Consider the following 15565-nt stretch of genomic DNA (forward strand, 5'->3'; position numbering starts at 1 on the left):
TTTCAAAATATATTAGATTTGGTTTTTATTGTAGAGCACACATATCAGGGCAAAGTGCTGCACACACAACTACAAATCATTTTTGGGAAAAAAGCTGTAAAAAAAATAAAACTGCAACTGCTTTAATTATGCAGTCCTGACTTGAGAAATCCACGCTGGCAAAGGAGTTCTGGCCCCTGAGAAGGGCTTCTTGATGGTGGCTGCCCCAGATTTCTGCAGCCTATGAGGTCTCAGACCCGGACCTCTGTACACAAAGCCCCCAAAGTGGTGGTATCGTGGTTGCTGGGAGGGCCTCTGCTCTTGGCAAGCCCGGGTCCTGGCCTGGCTGACAAGAAGACATTCCTAATGAATCTAGATCCACAAAACCTTGCTGCCTTCCAGGATCTGAGTGAATAGAAGCTACCAAAGACTTTACCTTTTTTTTCTTTATTATTATTTTTTGAAAGCCCCTTCACCAACTCCTATACCCTGAAGCGGGGGAGGCACCAGCCCAGTCTGCAGGCCTGAGCTCTGGCCTTGGATGCATGCTGCCGGCAGACAAGAGGGGGCAGGCGCCTTCCTAGAAGGATGACATGAGGATGAGGCCCAAGCTGGCCAATGGAGAAGGGAAGGGAAAGGAAAAAGCCAGGAGACTAAAGGGGGAAAAAAAACTCCAAACAAAAGAAAACAAAAACCCTACCATACACCACAACAATTTTCCATACCCCAAATGCTAGACTTGGAAGGACACCAGTCCCTCTAGCTAGAAACAATTTCTAAAACTGACCCAACGTGGCAAGTCTAACTGTTCCAAATAATCACACGCATATGCTCAAAAGGAGCAACCAGCAAAGAAGTGTGCTCTTGATAAGAGAGGTCAGGACCACTGCATTAGCCCCTCAGCAGCCCAAGGAACTGTGGACAGGGCAGGCTAGTGGGTGTGGGTGGAGGACGCCTGGGGGGCTTAACAATAGCTTTGGGATGGCAGGGGCTGGCACTGTTTAAGCCCCTTCCCAGGCAACCTGAACAACTCTGCCGCAGGAGGAAGAAAGGGTGTTTGCATGAGCTTGCAGGGTGTGGATGGCAGGTGAGAAGTGGAGAACGGCAGCCCCCATGTAGAGCCTGTGAGGCTCCAGGAGACCTCAACCAAGTGCAGACATCAGTGGAGGAAAGGGGCGAGCAGAAGACTGAACTTTGCTTAGAACACTGCGAAGATTTACACTGAAAGCAAAATAATTTTCTTAACCAAAACATTTTGTTGCTTTTAAATAAACCCAGCCTGATACAGCCCCACTTAAAAGATGGCTGCTCTGCTCCACCACCTCTACTGGCCACTCCAGCATCAGCCTCTGTCCCCTATTGATGCCAACGGCCTTTCCATCCAGGAGGAATACCAAGAATATGAGAACCTAGGTCCTGGCCAATTCTATTCTTCAGCCTTAACAGGCAACAAAACCAAGGAAAAATATATAGAGTCAAAAAAAACAAAAACAAAAACAAAAAAAAACCCAACAAAAAAAAACCCCCAATAAACAAAAACAAAACCCTCAAAACAAAAGGAGGGGCAACTACGTAACGATGAGCCAGAGTTCCCAGGAGGGCAGCGAGCAGACTCAGTGCCGCCGCATCTTCACCTTTCGGGCAGGGCTGCCTGCTGCCTCGGAGCAGTCCTCTGAGGACTCGTAGGACTTGCGCCAGTAGTTCTCAGAGCTGAAGCTACCCCTCCGCCGGTGTGTGGGCAGCAGCACCGAGCGCCGGTTCTCTTCCTTGTCCATCTCCAGGATCCGTGGCCTGCAAGGAAAGGGAGGTAGGGCGTTATGAGAGGCTGGCAGGAGGGGCCTGGCTTTACCGCTGTACCTCGTCTCATCCTTGGGATGGGTCACTTCAGCTCAGTGGTCCTCAATGAAGGGTAGTCCCGGCAGAGGCCCCGGTATCGGAGGTTCTTGCCCACTAAGTGCCGGTGACCACCCCAGTCTTTGGGACATTTCCCAATTACCCTGTGGAGTCTGCCTGGCTTGGAGTCTGGTACCCTGGGACATTGCCAGGGCTGCTGGACAGAGGTCTTCCCTACCACAGCATCAAGACTCTGCATGGTTCTGCCATCTACCTTTATTTCCCAGTTCTACCTACTTTCTCTCTCTTGGGCCTCCCAACACCCCCTTCTCCACTTACCAACCCCATTACTCCCTGAAACCACAAACCTCTTTTGTGTCTCAGGGTTTAGTTCATACAGTATTTCCTGCCTAGAATGCTCTTCCATGTCTTCCTTATCCTTCTGGAATCAACTTAAACATTACTTCCTTGGAAACCTTCCCCAACACTTAAAATACAATTTTTTTTTTTTTTTTTTTTGAGACGGAATCTTGCTCTGTCGCACAGGCTGGAGTGCAGTGGTGCCATCTTGGCTCACTGCCAGCTCTGCCTCCCAGGTTCAGGCCATTCTCCTGCCTCAGCCTCCCGAGGAGCTGGGACTACAGGCGCCCGCCACCACGCCCAGGTAATTTTTTGTATTTTTTGGTAGAGACGGGGTTTCACCATGTTAGCCAGGACGGTCTCAATCTCCTGACCTCGTGATCTGCCTGCCTTGGCCTCCCAAAGTGCTGGGATTACAGGCGTGAGCCACTGCGCCCGGCCAAAACATTTTTTTTTTCCTTTAAAAAAATTATCTCCACAAATTCCTTTTATCCAACCTTTTTTGAAATAAGTCCCTGGTTCACTATTATCCAAGTCCCAAGATTCCCTCCTGACATAAGTATAATTCCACAAGGGCGTCTGTCTGGGTGAGACTAAACAAGGAAGTCATGGGAAAGCCAGGATATTGCCATTTGTTACAGTCTCTGCCTGACCCCTTCTCTCTGGGTGTACAGGCAGTTGGCTAGGGTTAGGTGGGAATGTCACCAATGCCACCAACCCAGAGGAACCAGACATAAGGTTTTGAAAGGGTGGGCAAGCCAAGGCTCCTAAACAGCCTACCCCAGGCTTCTCCACCCTTCTCACCCTGCAGCCAGGCCTTTGCCAGCCTTTGCTGAGGGTCCTAAGCTGAGTACCTGTGGGCAGCATCAGGGTCTGCCTTGCGGTGGGACCGCTTGGGTTTCAGAGCAGGGTCCCTGTTGTTTCCTGACAGGCGATCTGAAGCATAGCTGGGTGGTAACACGGAGCTGCTCAGGGACTTTGTTTCCAACCGGGGTGCATCTAATCTTGTCCTGCAAAGGAAACATGCATGGGGTCACCAAAGGGCCTTCGGTGAAGGTGTGGGCACCATCAGACCAATTCTCTGGCCAGGCCAAGTGGGAGCCAGCTGGACCTGGAAGCCAGCAGTCTCTGCTCTGTACCTCACTCTCCTTGAGGTTCAACTAGAGATTGGTCTAGCTGACTTTCAAAGACCCTCCTCAAGTCCACGTTTAGGAGTAAGGAATGGGAACACTTCTGTTTGGAAACTCCCAATGACAGGCTGAGCTACCCTAGGTGCAAGATCCCAGGGCTCGCTCTCAGCTGAACGAAGCAGCCTCACCTCACTCCACTTGGACCCACAGGTTCTCTGGGGCCATCTACTTCATTTGCCAGAGGACCAATGGCCCCACTGGTGGGTCCCAACACAGGAAGGATCTCTGGTCCAGGCCTGTAGATGGGCTGGAGAGAAAGAGAGCCAGAGCTACCCCATCTTCTCACTGTACAGACAGGGATGCTGAGACTGAGTGGCAGAGCCAGGGTAGGGAACCCAGGCCCACTCCACAACCATGAGCAGCCACCTGGCAGTTTCTGCTCATTTCAGGATGCTGACAAGGTAGAGGCCAGAGGGCTTTTTGAAGGCACAGTCCCCACCAAGCAGCAGGTATAGGTATAGGATTCAAGGAATACACTGCCTAGTAAAGGGAAGGCACACAAATACAGACGAGGAAGAGGGGGATGGAGAAGCTGGGTAGAGGTAACTCAGGGCAGTGATCCAAGTCCTTTATGAAGGTGGCCCTAACTCCCACCTTCTCCTGCACTCTCTCATTGAGTGAGGCCATTAACTTGTTAACCTTTATGAAGCCTCCAGGGAGCTGGCCTGGAAAACCTCAAAGAAGCCCCTCAGGCTCCTTGTGTGGTATAGAGAAGGCTTGCAAGTCAGGCAGGTGGGAGCAAAGGGCAGAAGGACCCATGTAATAGACTGGGTGGGAAGTGATAGGACACAGCTAGCAGAGACCCTGAAGGCACCTTTTCCAGGGTCTGCTAGACACAAAGTAGTAACTTAGTTCTGAAGGAGTAGGGGCTGCAGTCAGAACAGGACTCTAAGGATACTAGAGGATGCTGGGGAAAAGTAAGCAGGAGGGAAATCCAAGAACTGCCTTGGGCTAGGCTGCTTGGCATCCTTGGTGACAACTGCATCTGGTCCTCAGTTTCCCCCATTCCCCATGGCTGCCTCCCCACATTCCATTGGTTGGCCTACTGTACACAGATGGGAAGGATCAGAAAGGCAGTAAGTCATGCATCCTGCAAGTCACGGGGGACAGTTTGAAGCCAAAGTGAGACTTCAAGCCTGACAGGCAAGAGTTACTCTGAACATGGGTAGGAAATCTCTCTCCTAAAGGCAGCAGGGGTATCTCCTTCCTCCCAGCTGGGAACCAATGTTCTGATGCCTCAGGCCCAAACTGGTGGGTAGGCAGGTAGGACAGGCATCCGCATCCCTTTGGGTTGGCCTTGTAGAGGGGGATGCCAGAAGGGCCCAGCTGCAGTGAGTGGCTCTCCAGTCTTAGGCTCCACTCTGGACTCCTCCAGACTCATGGATGCAGAACCTAACATCAACATGAGGAAGATCTAGTCTTGGCACTGTCACTCAGAATCCAGGCTAGTCACCATCCTTCCTCGGGCCTCAGTTTCCCCATCTGAGCAAAAGACAGAAATGTGACTGGCTCTAAGGCTTCTTTGCGCTGAGGGTCTAAGGAATCGAAGGCAAGTTGCCTCCTTCAAGGCTGGGATTCTCTGGGTAGAGGTGGTACTGGGCAACTACCAGAGATGAGGATGTGAAATAGAATAGAATCATTCTTTTTTTTTTTTTTTAAAGAGAGATCGTGTTTTGCTCTGTCGCCCAGTCTGGAGGGCAGTGGTATGATCACAACTCACTGCAGCCTTGAACTCCTAGGCTTAAGGGATCCTCCTGCCCAAGCCTCCCAAGAAGCTAGGACTGGGCCACCATGCCCGGCTAATGTTTTTTTTTTTTTTTTTTTTTTTTTTTTTTTTTTGGAGAGACAGGATACCACCATTTTGCCTAGGCTGGTCTCCAACTCTTCTAAGGGATCCTCCCACCTCAGCCTCCCAAAGTGTTGAGATTACAGGTATGAGCCACCAAGCCCGGCTCCAGATGAGCTTTTTATTTTTATTATTATTATTTTTTGAGACAGGGGCTCATTCTGTTGCCCAGGCCGGAGTGCAGTGGCGGGATCTTGGCTCATTGCAACTTCAATCGATCCTCCCACCTCAACCTCCCAAGCAGCTGAGATTTTAGGTACCCGCTGCCACACTCGGCTAATTTTTATATTTTCAGTAGAGACAGCATTTCACCATGTTAGCCAGACTGGTCTCAAACACTGGGGCTCAAACGATCTGCCCATCTCAGCCTCCCAAAGTGTTAGGATTATGGGCGTGAGCCACCACGCCTGGCCCAATTACCTTATTTTTTTTTTTTTTAGACAGAGTTTTACTCTTGTTGTCCAGGGTGGAGTGCAATGGCACGATCTTTTTTTTTGAGACGGAGTCTGGCTCTGTCGCCCAGGCTGGAGTGCAGTGGCGCAATCTCGGCTCACTGCAACCTCCGCCTCCCGCGTTCAAGCGACTTTTCTGCCTCAGCCTCCCGAATAGCTGGGATTACAGGCATGCGCCCCCACGCCTAGCTACTTTTGTATTTTTAGTAGAGACAGGGTTTCTCCATGTTGGTCAGGCTGGTCTTGAACTCCCGACCTCAGGTGATCTGCCCGTCCTGGCTTCCCAAAGTGCTGGAATTACAGGCGTGAGCCACCAAGCCTGGCCCAATGACCTTTTCTTTACCAGGCCTCGTGTCACCAAGTTGAGAGGTCCAGGTGGCAGAGATCAGATTAAATACAATGTTAGCAGTTATACTTGACTGAAAGGACTCTAAGGGCCTCATTGAAGAAAGTCCCTCCTCTGGTACCCATAAAGCTAAGACCCTATAGGTGCCAGGGAGCCCATGTTCAGGGAAGGAAGGCCCCTGTGTGCCCCAAAAGCCCCAGTGAAGCCCTAGTGGGGGCACTCTGGAGTTGTTTCTTCGGGTGAATGATGGACCGTAGGAGAAAAGCAGAGCCACCAAGATGAGAGCTCTTGACACATCCCCTAGGACTATTATAAGTACATCTCATAACAGCTGGAGAAGCTCCTGCCCTCCCCACACTTCCAAAAATTCAGTAAGCTGCAGGATGCCAGGCTAGAGCTTGACTCCAAGCCCAGTGCCCACCAGTAGCTTAACTTCAGAACATGCCCCCGTTAAAAGACAACCAACTCTCATTGTGTAGGCCAGGTCCTCGGGGTTTAGCAGAGACAGTCACAAATCTGGATTCAGGAGGCTCAGTTCTAGCAGTAAGGTCTGGACCCAGGCCTCCTCGGGTGGCAACAGGAATGAAGACCTGCCTTACAGATCAGTCAGTATTCAAAGGTCAGAGCAAAGCACCTCGGGCATGTGAGGTGGGGGTTGACCGTGATACCTAGAGCGGCCACCTACAGTGTCAGGACAAAGCAGGGACAAGGGAGGTCACAACAAAGGATGGCTGTAGCACTAAAGTGTGAACCGAAGGGAAGGGAGGGAGTTGATCCTATCCTAGGTCCTCCAGAGAAGCTGCTGGGGTGAATTATTCTCCCTGCAGGGATTGGAGAGCAAAGCTAAATCCCAGAGCAAATCACTACCTTGAGTCACAAAGCTACTACCTACTACCCTGTGATGGCCTCTAAAGCACAGGTGGGGCCAGGCACAGTGGCTCACACCTGTAATCCCAGCACTTTGGGAGGCCAACGTAGAAGGATTACTTAAAAGCCAGGAGTTTCAGACCAACCTGGGTAACAAAGTAAGACCTCGTCCCTATTTAAACTTTTTTTTTTTAAAGACAATCTTGCTCTGTCTCCAGGCTGGAGTGCAGTGGCACAATCTCAGCTCACTGCACCTCCACCTCCCAGGTTCAGGCAATTCTCCTGCCTCAGCCTCACGAGTAGCTGGGACTACAGGTGCACGCCACCATGCCAGGCTAATTTTTGTATTTTTAGTAGGGACAGGGTTTCACTATGTTGGCCACGATGGTCTTGATCTCTTGACCTCGTGATCCACCTGCCTCAGCCTCCCAAAGTGCTGGGATTACAGGCGTGAGCCACCGTGCCCGGCCCTAATTTTTTTTTTTTTTTTTTAATTAAAAAATAAAGTGCAGGTGGGCCCTCCTCAGTGCAAGAGAACACTGTGCATGCAGGTGGCAGCACCACCATTTCTGGCAAGATGGTAAACCAGACCGCACTCAGGCCCCAATGACCCTGGAACAAGGGCAGTCCCCAGCCAGCTACCAACGACTCTCCAACTTCTGGCTCCACCTTTACCAGGCATCCTTGTGCTAGAAGCTTGGCTTTCCAACAAAGCGAGGCAAAGACCAGTGTTGTGGCCCTGTCCAAGCACCCTCTTTCCTATTTAGTAACCTGGATCCCTAGAGCTAAGGTCTAAGCTCCAGCACCTTTGAGAATCAGACTCCCACAAAGCTCAGGTCTGTACCTTGCTGGCTCTCCTGCAATAGTACCCACTCCCCTCACGGGACTCTCCCCACCCATCTTCCACCAGCCTCCTGCCAACATCAGGCTTCTCTCTTTTTTTTTTTTTTTTTTTGAGTCGGAGTCTCGCTCTGTTGCCCAGGCTTGGGTGCTGTGGCGCGATCTCGGCTCACTGCAACCTCCGCCTCCCAGGTTCGTGCCATTCTCCTGCCTCAGCCTCCGAGTAGCTGCAATGACAGGCGCCTGCCACCATGCCCGGCTGATTTTTTTTGTATTTTTAGTAGAGACGGGGTTTCACCGTGTTAGCCAGGATGGTCTCGATCTCCTGACCTCATGATCCGCCTGCCTCAGCCTCCTAAAGTGCTGGGATTACAGGCGTGAACCACCGCGCCCGGCCAATTAATTACTTTCTTTGAAACAAGGTCTCACTATCACCCAGCCTGGAGTGCACGGGTGGGATTACAGCTCACTGCAGCCTTGACCTCCTGGGCTCAAGTGATCATCCTGCCTCAGGCTCGCGAGTAGCTCGGACTACAGGTACATGCCACCACACCTGGTTTTATTTCTTTATTTACTTATTTATTTATTATTTCTCCTGCCTCAGGCTCATGAGTAGCTCGGACTACAGGTACATGCCACCACACCCGGTTTTTTAAATCAATCAATCAATCAGTCAATCCATCCATCCATCCATCCATCCATCCATCCATCCATCCATCCATCCATCCGAGATGGAGTCTCACTCTGTAGCCCAAGCTGGAGTGCAGTGGTGCAATCTTGGCTCACTGCAACCTCTGCCTCCCAGGCTCAAGTGATTCTCGTGCCTCAGCCTCCCAAGTAGCTGGGACCACAGATGCATGCTACCACGCCCGGCTAATTTTTTGTATTTTAGTAGAGATGGGGTTTCACCATGTTGCCCAGGGTGGTCTCAAATTCCCAAGCTCAGGCGATCCACCCACCTCGGCCTCCCAAAGTGCTGGGATTACAAGTGCGAGCCACCACACTCAGCCAGGAAGAGTTTAGAAGACCACCTAGCATTCACAAGTTTAACCACAACTGCCCAATTTACAGGTGCAGATAAGATTGCATTTGGAGAGGAGTGGCAGAGCTAGGACAGAAGCCCAAGTCTGTCACCTCCCCGGTGATCCCATTGTACCCATATTCCTTAGGCAGGCCACAGACACATCACAACAGTCAGGCTGCCAAAAGGGCAGGGTGTATGCACGTGGACACAGACTTACTGAACCAGGGAACAAATGTGAGCTAAATCTAACCACAGGAGACACAAATCATGGAGAAAGGAGCAAGACGAAGCCCTGGTCAGAGAAACCGAGAGCTAGCCACCCCTCACCCCACTGCTGAGGAACGAGGTCCAGAATGAGACCTCCACTTCCTTCCACTGCTCATCCATCCACTCAGCCTCATGTTCACATTGCTCTGCTCTCATGGAGGGTCTCCTGACTCCTCAAACTCTGTGGATCTAATGACCAAGTAAGCTATTGAGCTCCGCTTCCTACAATCTCTCACATGCAAATCCCTCACCCCACTGCTCATGTGCTTCCATGGCTCCCCAGCGCCCTTAACATTTCTCTGCACAGCGTGAAGTTTTTTCTGTCTTAGGCCAGTGTATCAAGCCCTCCACTCCTTATCTATTCTGTGTTCCAGAACAGAGTTCCTGGACTCCAAGCCTCTGTAAAGAGCATCTCTTCTGACTGAACCATCTTTGCCCCTGAGCCTCATTCTATGCTGGCTAAGGCCCAAGCATCCTTGACTACCTTCAGGTGGCACTTATCTGGAAAGCCTTCTTTGACCAGTTCCTGTTGAGATGCTAAATGTCTGCCTTTTCCCAAAGGACAAAAGAGAGTAGGAACCCACACAAACCCCATTCCGGGCACTAGCACACAGAGCCTAGCATACACCAGCTTAGGTTACCACTTGGCAAAGGGATCTCCAGCTGCATTTCCCAGCTTCAGACCACTCTGAGCTGAGTTCCACTTGACCAAAAGCAAATAAATGGGCTACATATACTGCTTTGTGCCACTTTATCTGGTTAACTGGAGAGTACCATCTCAAGAATACAAGTCTCACAGTGCAATCCTGAGGGCCTCCTAGAAACCAAGGGATTGGGCACCCTAGTCACCAACTAAAGGCCCCAAAGACCCATAAGCCATCTCTTGAGAATCAAATGTTGACCTAAGGCCCCCTTCCCTCTTTCATTCCTCATCTACAGAAGTCCCCTATATTTCCCTGCCTCCTAGCCTTTGAGCTTACCATTTCTGCCTGGCCAGCAATTTCTAGCTCAGGGGCCAGATCTACCAAGCTCGCCTTTACCCTTCCTCCCGCAAAGCTGGATGTAATTTAAAAAAAAAAATTTTTTTTTTTTTGAGATGGAGTCTCACTCTGTCTCCCAGGCTGGAGTGCAATGGTGCAATCTCGGCTCACTGCAACCTCCGCCTCCCGGGTTCAAGCAGTTGTCCTGCCTCAGCCTCCCGAGCAGCTGGGATCACAGACACCTGCCACTATGCCCAGCTAATTCTTGTATTTTTAGTATTTTCATCATGTTAGTCAGGCTGGTCTTGAACTCCTGACCTCAGGTGATCCAACTGCCTCGCCTTCCTAAAGTGCTGGGATTACAGGTGTGAGCCACCACACCCGGCCTGGGTTTTTGGGGTTTTTTTTGCAGGGCTCCCAGAGAATACCCTGTGCTTTTACACCAGTGTTCACTCTGCTTTGTGTTGGAATGGCATGCAAAGTGCAAACTCATTACATGTGAAACACCAAGGGGGGCACTAGATTTCCTGTGGTGCCCACCTCAAGTGCCTTGTACATAGTAGATACTTGATGTTTCCCTCAAGTCAGAAATCCCTGCTCAAAGGTCATTCCAACTAGCAAGATGACCTGAGGCAGCTCACTTCCTATCTGAACCCCTTTCCAAACAGAGTTCACACCTTCTAGTTTCAGGGTTAATATGTGGATGCTTGGCACAGGGCAGCTAGCAAGGCCTACCAGGAGCAGAAGCACAGAGTGCACTAGTGCAGTAGCACTAGGGAATCATGGAAAAACTGGAAGACTCCCCTCACAGATGAATCATTATACCCCAGAAGTTTGTCAGCCTCTTCGTTATCCAACTAGTAATTCAGAACTTTAACCACACCTCCAGTAAGGTTAGGTCCAGCCTCCCCTTCCAGGGTTACCAATGATTACAGAGAAAAGACTTGCATGTTGGGGCAGCTTGCCCTCGGTCGGCTGGGAGACAGCAACATTCAGGGAAGTTCAGGGGTGCTGAGGCACCTCAAAGAGCTGACTAGCCTGTAGCTGCTGCCTCACCCCACTCTCTGTGGAATGCCCCCTACATACTCATAACATTCTCCCCAATCAGCACAACTCTCTACTTGCACAGCAGAGGCAAGAAAGCCCTTCTATATCTGAGCTCCAGTTTCCTAACTCAAAGCATCAATCCCAATGACACACTGGGGGAAAGGGCGGGACTTGGGGTATTCCACCGTGCAAACCACCAAGAAACCACAAGACCCAGGTTCCAGGTCTCACTCAGCCATTTACTGGCTAAGTTGTGACTCCAAACATTATAACAACAAGGGACAGTCTGAGGATTCCACTCCGGGGAGACCCTTAAAAGGTCACTTCCAGCCTCCCCGTGAGAAACAAGGGCACATGTGCACGAAGACTTGGCACCACCCATGTTCACAGAAGCTGCATTCTATCCAACCAGAAAGCATTTGGCAGCCGCCCACCCATTTCCTTCCATGAGGCCCTTAGAAAGACCTTTCCAGCTCTGACTGACCTGAGCTGGTGACAGAGCTCCCAGGGTCTCCACCAGCAGCCTGTGCAATCTTTATCTGAACTTATGAGAAGGCAGGACCGGCTCTAACTCCTCTACCATAATCAGGGCCAGGCTCAACGCCCAGATTCTACCCACTGTAACACAACCTCACCATCAAACCAGCCAGGTACCTTCCAAGGCCACATCATACTTATCTCCGGGCAATGCCTGGGCCAAGATGCTCCCCCTTTTAAACTTGTCACAACCCATCCTTTCCCAAGACAAGCCCATGTAGCTACTCTGGAGCTGCTCCTCACTGGCCTGAATTGTTCTCCACACTAGTTGATGCCTCCTCTGGGCTGTAGCTCATGCTAGGCCCCAGATGAACAGGGATCTCCTTACTCCTACAGAATGCAGATTTGAAAATTCACAATGGCAAGCGTATGAGCTGTGACAGTCCAAACAGGAGTGTGTGTATGTGTCTGCATGTGTGCTGAAAATGCTTTAGGTGATGCTAAAAAGCTAAAGGGCTTTTTATATGATGCTTTCTGCATGTCAAAATGGTCAATCCGAATGATGAAGAATGACTAGGTTATCTGAGGAGCTGGTTATCATGTAGGTTTATTTGGGGAGTTGGGATATGAATCAGAGGATGAACATGTTAGATGAGAAGGTATTCCCAATGGAGGCCACACTGCCACAAGAGTCCAGGAACAAATCCATGAACCATAATAGGAGCTGCAGATACTTTAGAGTTCCCCACAGCTGTGCACTTCTCCAGCTCAGCTACCTGGGGAAGCTGGGACATCCTCCCACTCTTCTCCAGGCCCCTTACACCAAAGCTCTATGCTTCTGCCCTCCAGCCCAGTCTGTGAATGGTTCCTGGGCCCACTCAAGTCAGAAGGTAGAAGTGCCTCAGTCACCCAATAACAGCCATTCCCAAGGTCAGGCCACTGGCAGGGGCCCAGCTGGCTAAAAAGCTTCCCAGGGAGCTGATTAACAGTGCAGACTCCTAGCTGTGCTGAGGAGCATCTGACTCAGCTGGACTGGGCGGCCAGGTATGGGAGTCACCATTCAATAAAAAAGTAGCAGCTAGAAGACTGACAGTCCAGCTATGGCCACTACCACCTGCACATCCAGCTAAGATTTCCCCAAAATAAGCTATTATGGGAAGATGAGAGGAACACTTGGGAAGTTACTGCTCTGGTTCTATATAACATTAGAAGTTCCTCTCCAGGTTCCTGGCCTGGGCAGGCCACCCATCCCTGGCTGCAGTTGGAGGTACCAGGCAGCCTGAGAAGAAATGACTGTGGAGGAGAGACTGGAAGAGTGCTACACTCTGGACTCCATTGTTTCTGAATTCTTGCCTGTGCTGGTAATCACAGAAAAATAAAGTAGAAGGCAGATAAAAGCCCTTCCTTTCCTCTGACAAATTCTGAGAATAGTCTTAGGCTAGAAAAGAGAGGCTGCCAACACCACCAAGTTGACCCAAGTTTCTGGAGCTCCCACGTGTTCACTGCTCTGCCTGTACCATAGGACTGTCCCACAGGTATGGATCATACCCATCTACTATAGTTAAAACAGACTAAAAGTTTTGACTTGACAAAGTGGCAAAGCCATACCAAAGAGACTTCACCACTACATTATTCTGGAGTTATGGGCCCAAAGGACCAGGATGCCAAAGTTATTGTTTACTGACTAAGGTTGATGAGCCAGAAAAAATTCCCAATGACCAAAACTGGAACAATTTGAGCATAAATTCCCAGGAGTCCATACTTATATAAAAATTATACTTATATAAATAAATGATTGAATAAACGAGGGAGGGTAGACCAATCTCCCCTGCAGAAGAATTCTAAATAATTCACCTGCATGCCCCCCTCAAGGAGATGGTGCTAACTCCCACACTCTTTAACTGTGGGCATGCATGGTGACTTCCTTCCCAAGGGTACAGTATGGACAAGGAAAAACAGTAATTTTACAGTGGAAAACCTGACAGTGCATCGGCCAGGTGATCAATATCAATACTGTTAAGTTACACTGATAGTATATATTCTTGGTATGCAGTAAAAATGGCATACACTTTACCATAAAAACATCAGACAAATTCTAATTGAGATATTTTCTATACAATACCTAACCAGTCAATATCATCAATAAGGCAGGCCAGGCACGGTGGCTCACACCTGTAATCCCAGCACTTTGGGAGGCCAAGGCAGGTGAACCACTTGAGGTTGGAAGTTAGAGACCAGCTTGGCCAACATGGGGGAAACCTCGTCTGTACGAAAAAATAAAAAAAGTTAGCTGGGTGTTGTGGCACACGCCTATAGTCTCAGCTACTCAGGAGGCTGAGACACGAAATCACTTGAACCTGGGAGGCAGAGGTTGCAGTGAGCCAAGATGGTGCCACTGCATTCCAGCCTAGGCGAGTGAGACCCTGTATCAAAAAAAAAAAAAAAGGAATAAGACAAAGTCTGAGAAACTGTTACAGCCAAGAGGAGTCTAAGATGATATGTCGACTAAATGTAATGTAGGATGATCTTGGGACAGAAAAAGGACATTAGGAAAAACCTAAGGAAATCTAAATAAAGTATGGACTTTAGTCATACCAATAAAAAATTAGCAAATAGGGGAAATGGGATGCACAGTACATGAGAACTCTGTACTATCACAATTGTCTATAAATCTAAAACTATTCTAAAAAATAAAGTTTAATAAAAGAAGGAAGGAAGAAGAAGAAAGACAGCAAGTTATACAGGTCAAGCCTAAGTTTACGTGCTTGTTTTGCTCTGCTCACTGACTTCTATGACTCTGGGCAATCACCTATCTTCTCTGGGACTCTATTCAAAAGGTAGGCTTGAACCAGGTATGGTGGCACATGCCTCTATTGGGGAGGCTGAAGCAGGAAGAGAGCTTGAGTCCAGGACTTTGAGGATGCAGTGAGCTATGATGGCACCACTGCATTCCAGACTGAGCAAGATGGGTGGGCAGTGGGGCAGGCTTGTCTTGATCCAATGTCTGTGAGGCTATGGCTTCTTCCACTCACCCCGTGTAAGAAATAAATACTGATGAAGCCAGGTTTGTTGATGTTAATTAGCACATCCCTGATTCCCTCCTCAGAGAAGAGCCACAAGCCATGATTCTGCTGAATACTACATCCTAACCTCCCATCCTTGTCTCCTCTCTTCACTCCCTGTTCCTCCCAGCAGTGAAAACCCAGGCATTTTTAAAGCAGGCTGCTAAAGGCACGGTCTAAAAATCATCACCAAGAGTACGTGTGACAAATAAGAACCAAGGAGGTGAGGAATACAGGCTAAGGGGTGGGGTGAGGTTTGGAAGAACGTTGCCCAAATCTTGTCTCAAGATTATACCCACAAATACTGGGAGTATATGCTTTTGCTCAGTCCTAAACTCCCTAAATAGAGAACTTGATTTTCTGATAAAATGACAAAACAACCTTATCCTCACAGGATTCAAATAAAAAGAGAACTTAACAGTTCTGCTCCCCACTCTGCCATGCCACTGATACATAGGAGCTGGGTTCTAAGTGGACCCAGAGCTACATCTCCAGACAGGCCTGCAGGTGAGGCAGAAGGTCAGACATCAGGGCACTTACTTCCTGAGGATGATGACTGCTCGGCGCTCCTTGATGTCCTGAGGCCGTATGCAGTGAGTGATTTCATCAGCAGCATATCCACTGAAAAGAAACACAGAACATGTGACCATGAAGAGTAGACAGACAACCAAAGTTCCTGGGGGATATAACAGGACAGGAACATGACCTAGGTCTTATGGCTGCTCTCTACCCATTACTTGAGAGTTCCAAGGATCTACATGGAAGGGAATATCATATTAAGCTCCAGGATGCTTTTGCCAAGAGACTATAATACTCAAGGAAAAACCTGGTATGACACAAAGGAGACCCCTTGGGCACTTAAGGCAGAGGACCGAAGCAAGACTATCCCTGAACAGGCCAGGAACCCTTTTTTAAAAGGGCACTCCAGAGAGTACGCTGCAGCTCCTCCTCATTCTCCGTCCATTTAGCAGGTAGAGAAAGCCAAGGCAGCCACT

At 49.5% G+C, this 15565-nt stretch overlaps 1 protein-coding gene across 2 annotated transcripts in view; it reads right to left on the minus strand.

Moving 5' to 3' along the window:
- The window catches only part of ALKBH5 (alkB homolog 5, RNA demethylase), a 27282-nt gene continuing 11717 nt past the window's right edge, over window positions 1-15565 (minus strand). Inside the window, exons 2-4 of one of the 2 annotated variants that reach the window (XM_004090382.3) lie at window positions 15111-15191; window positions 3027-3182; window positions 1-1770 (exon numbers count right to left, since the gene is read on the minus strand). In XM_004090382.3, coding sequence (XP_004090430.3) covers window positions 1593-1770; window positions 3027-3182; window positions 15111-15191 — 415 coding nt within the window. In that variant the 3' untranslated portion in view covers window positions 1-1592. The remainder of the gene's footprint in view (window positions 1771-3026; window positions 3183-15110; window positions 15192-15565) is intronic. The other variant, XM_030826878.1, reaches the window with a different exon arrangement.

This window comes from Nomascus leucogenys, chromosome 14, assembly GCF_006542625.1.
Source record: "Nomascus leucogenys isolate Asia chromosome 14, Asia_NLE_v1, whole genome shotgun sequence".
Taxonomy (NCBI): domain Eukaryota; kingdom Metazoa; phylum Chordata; class Mammalia; order Primates; family Hylobatidae; genus Nomascus; species Nomascus leucogenys.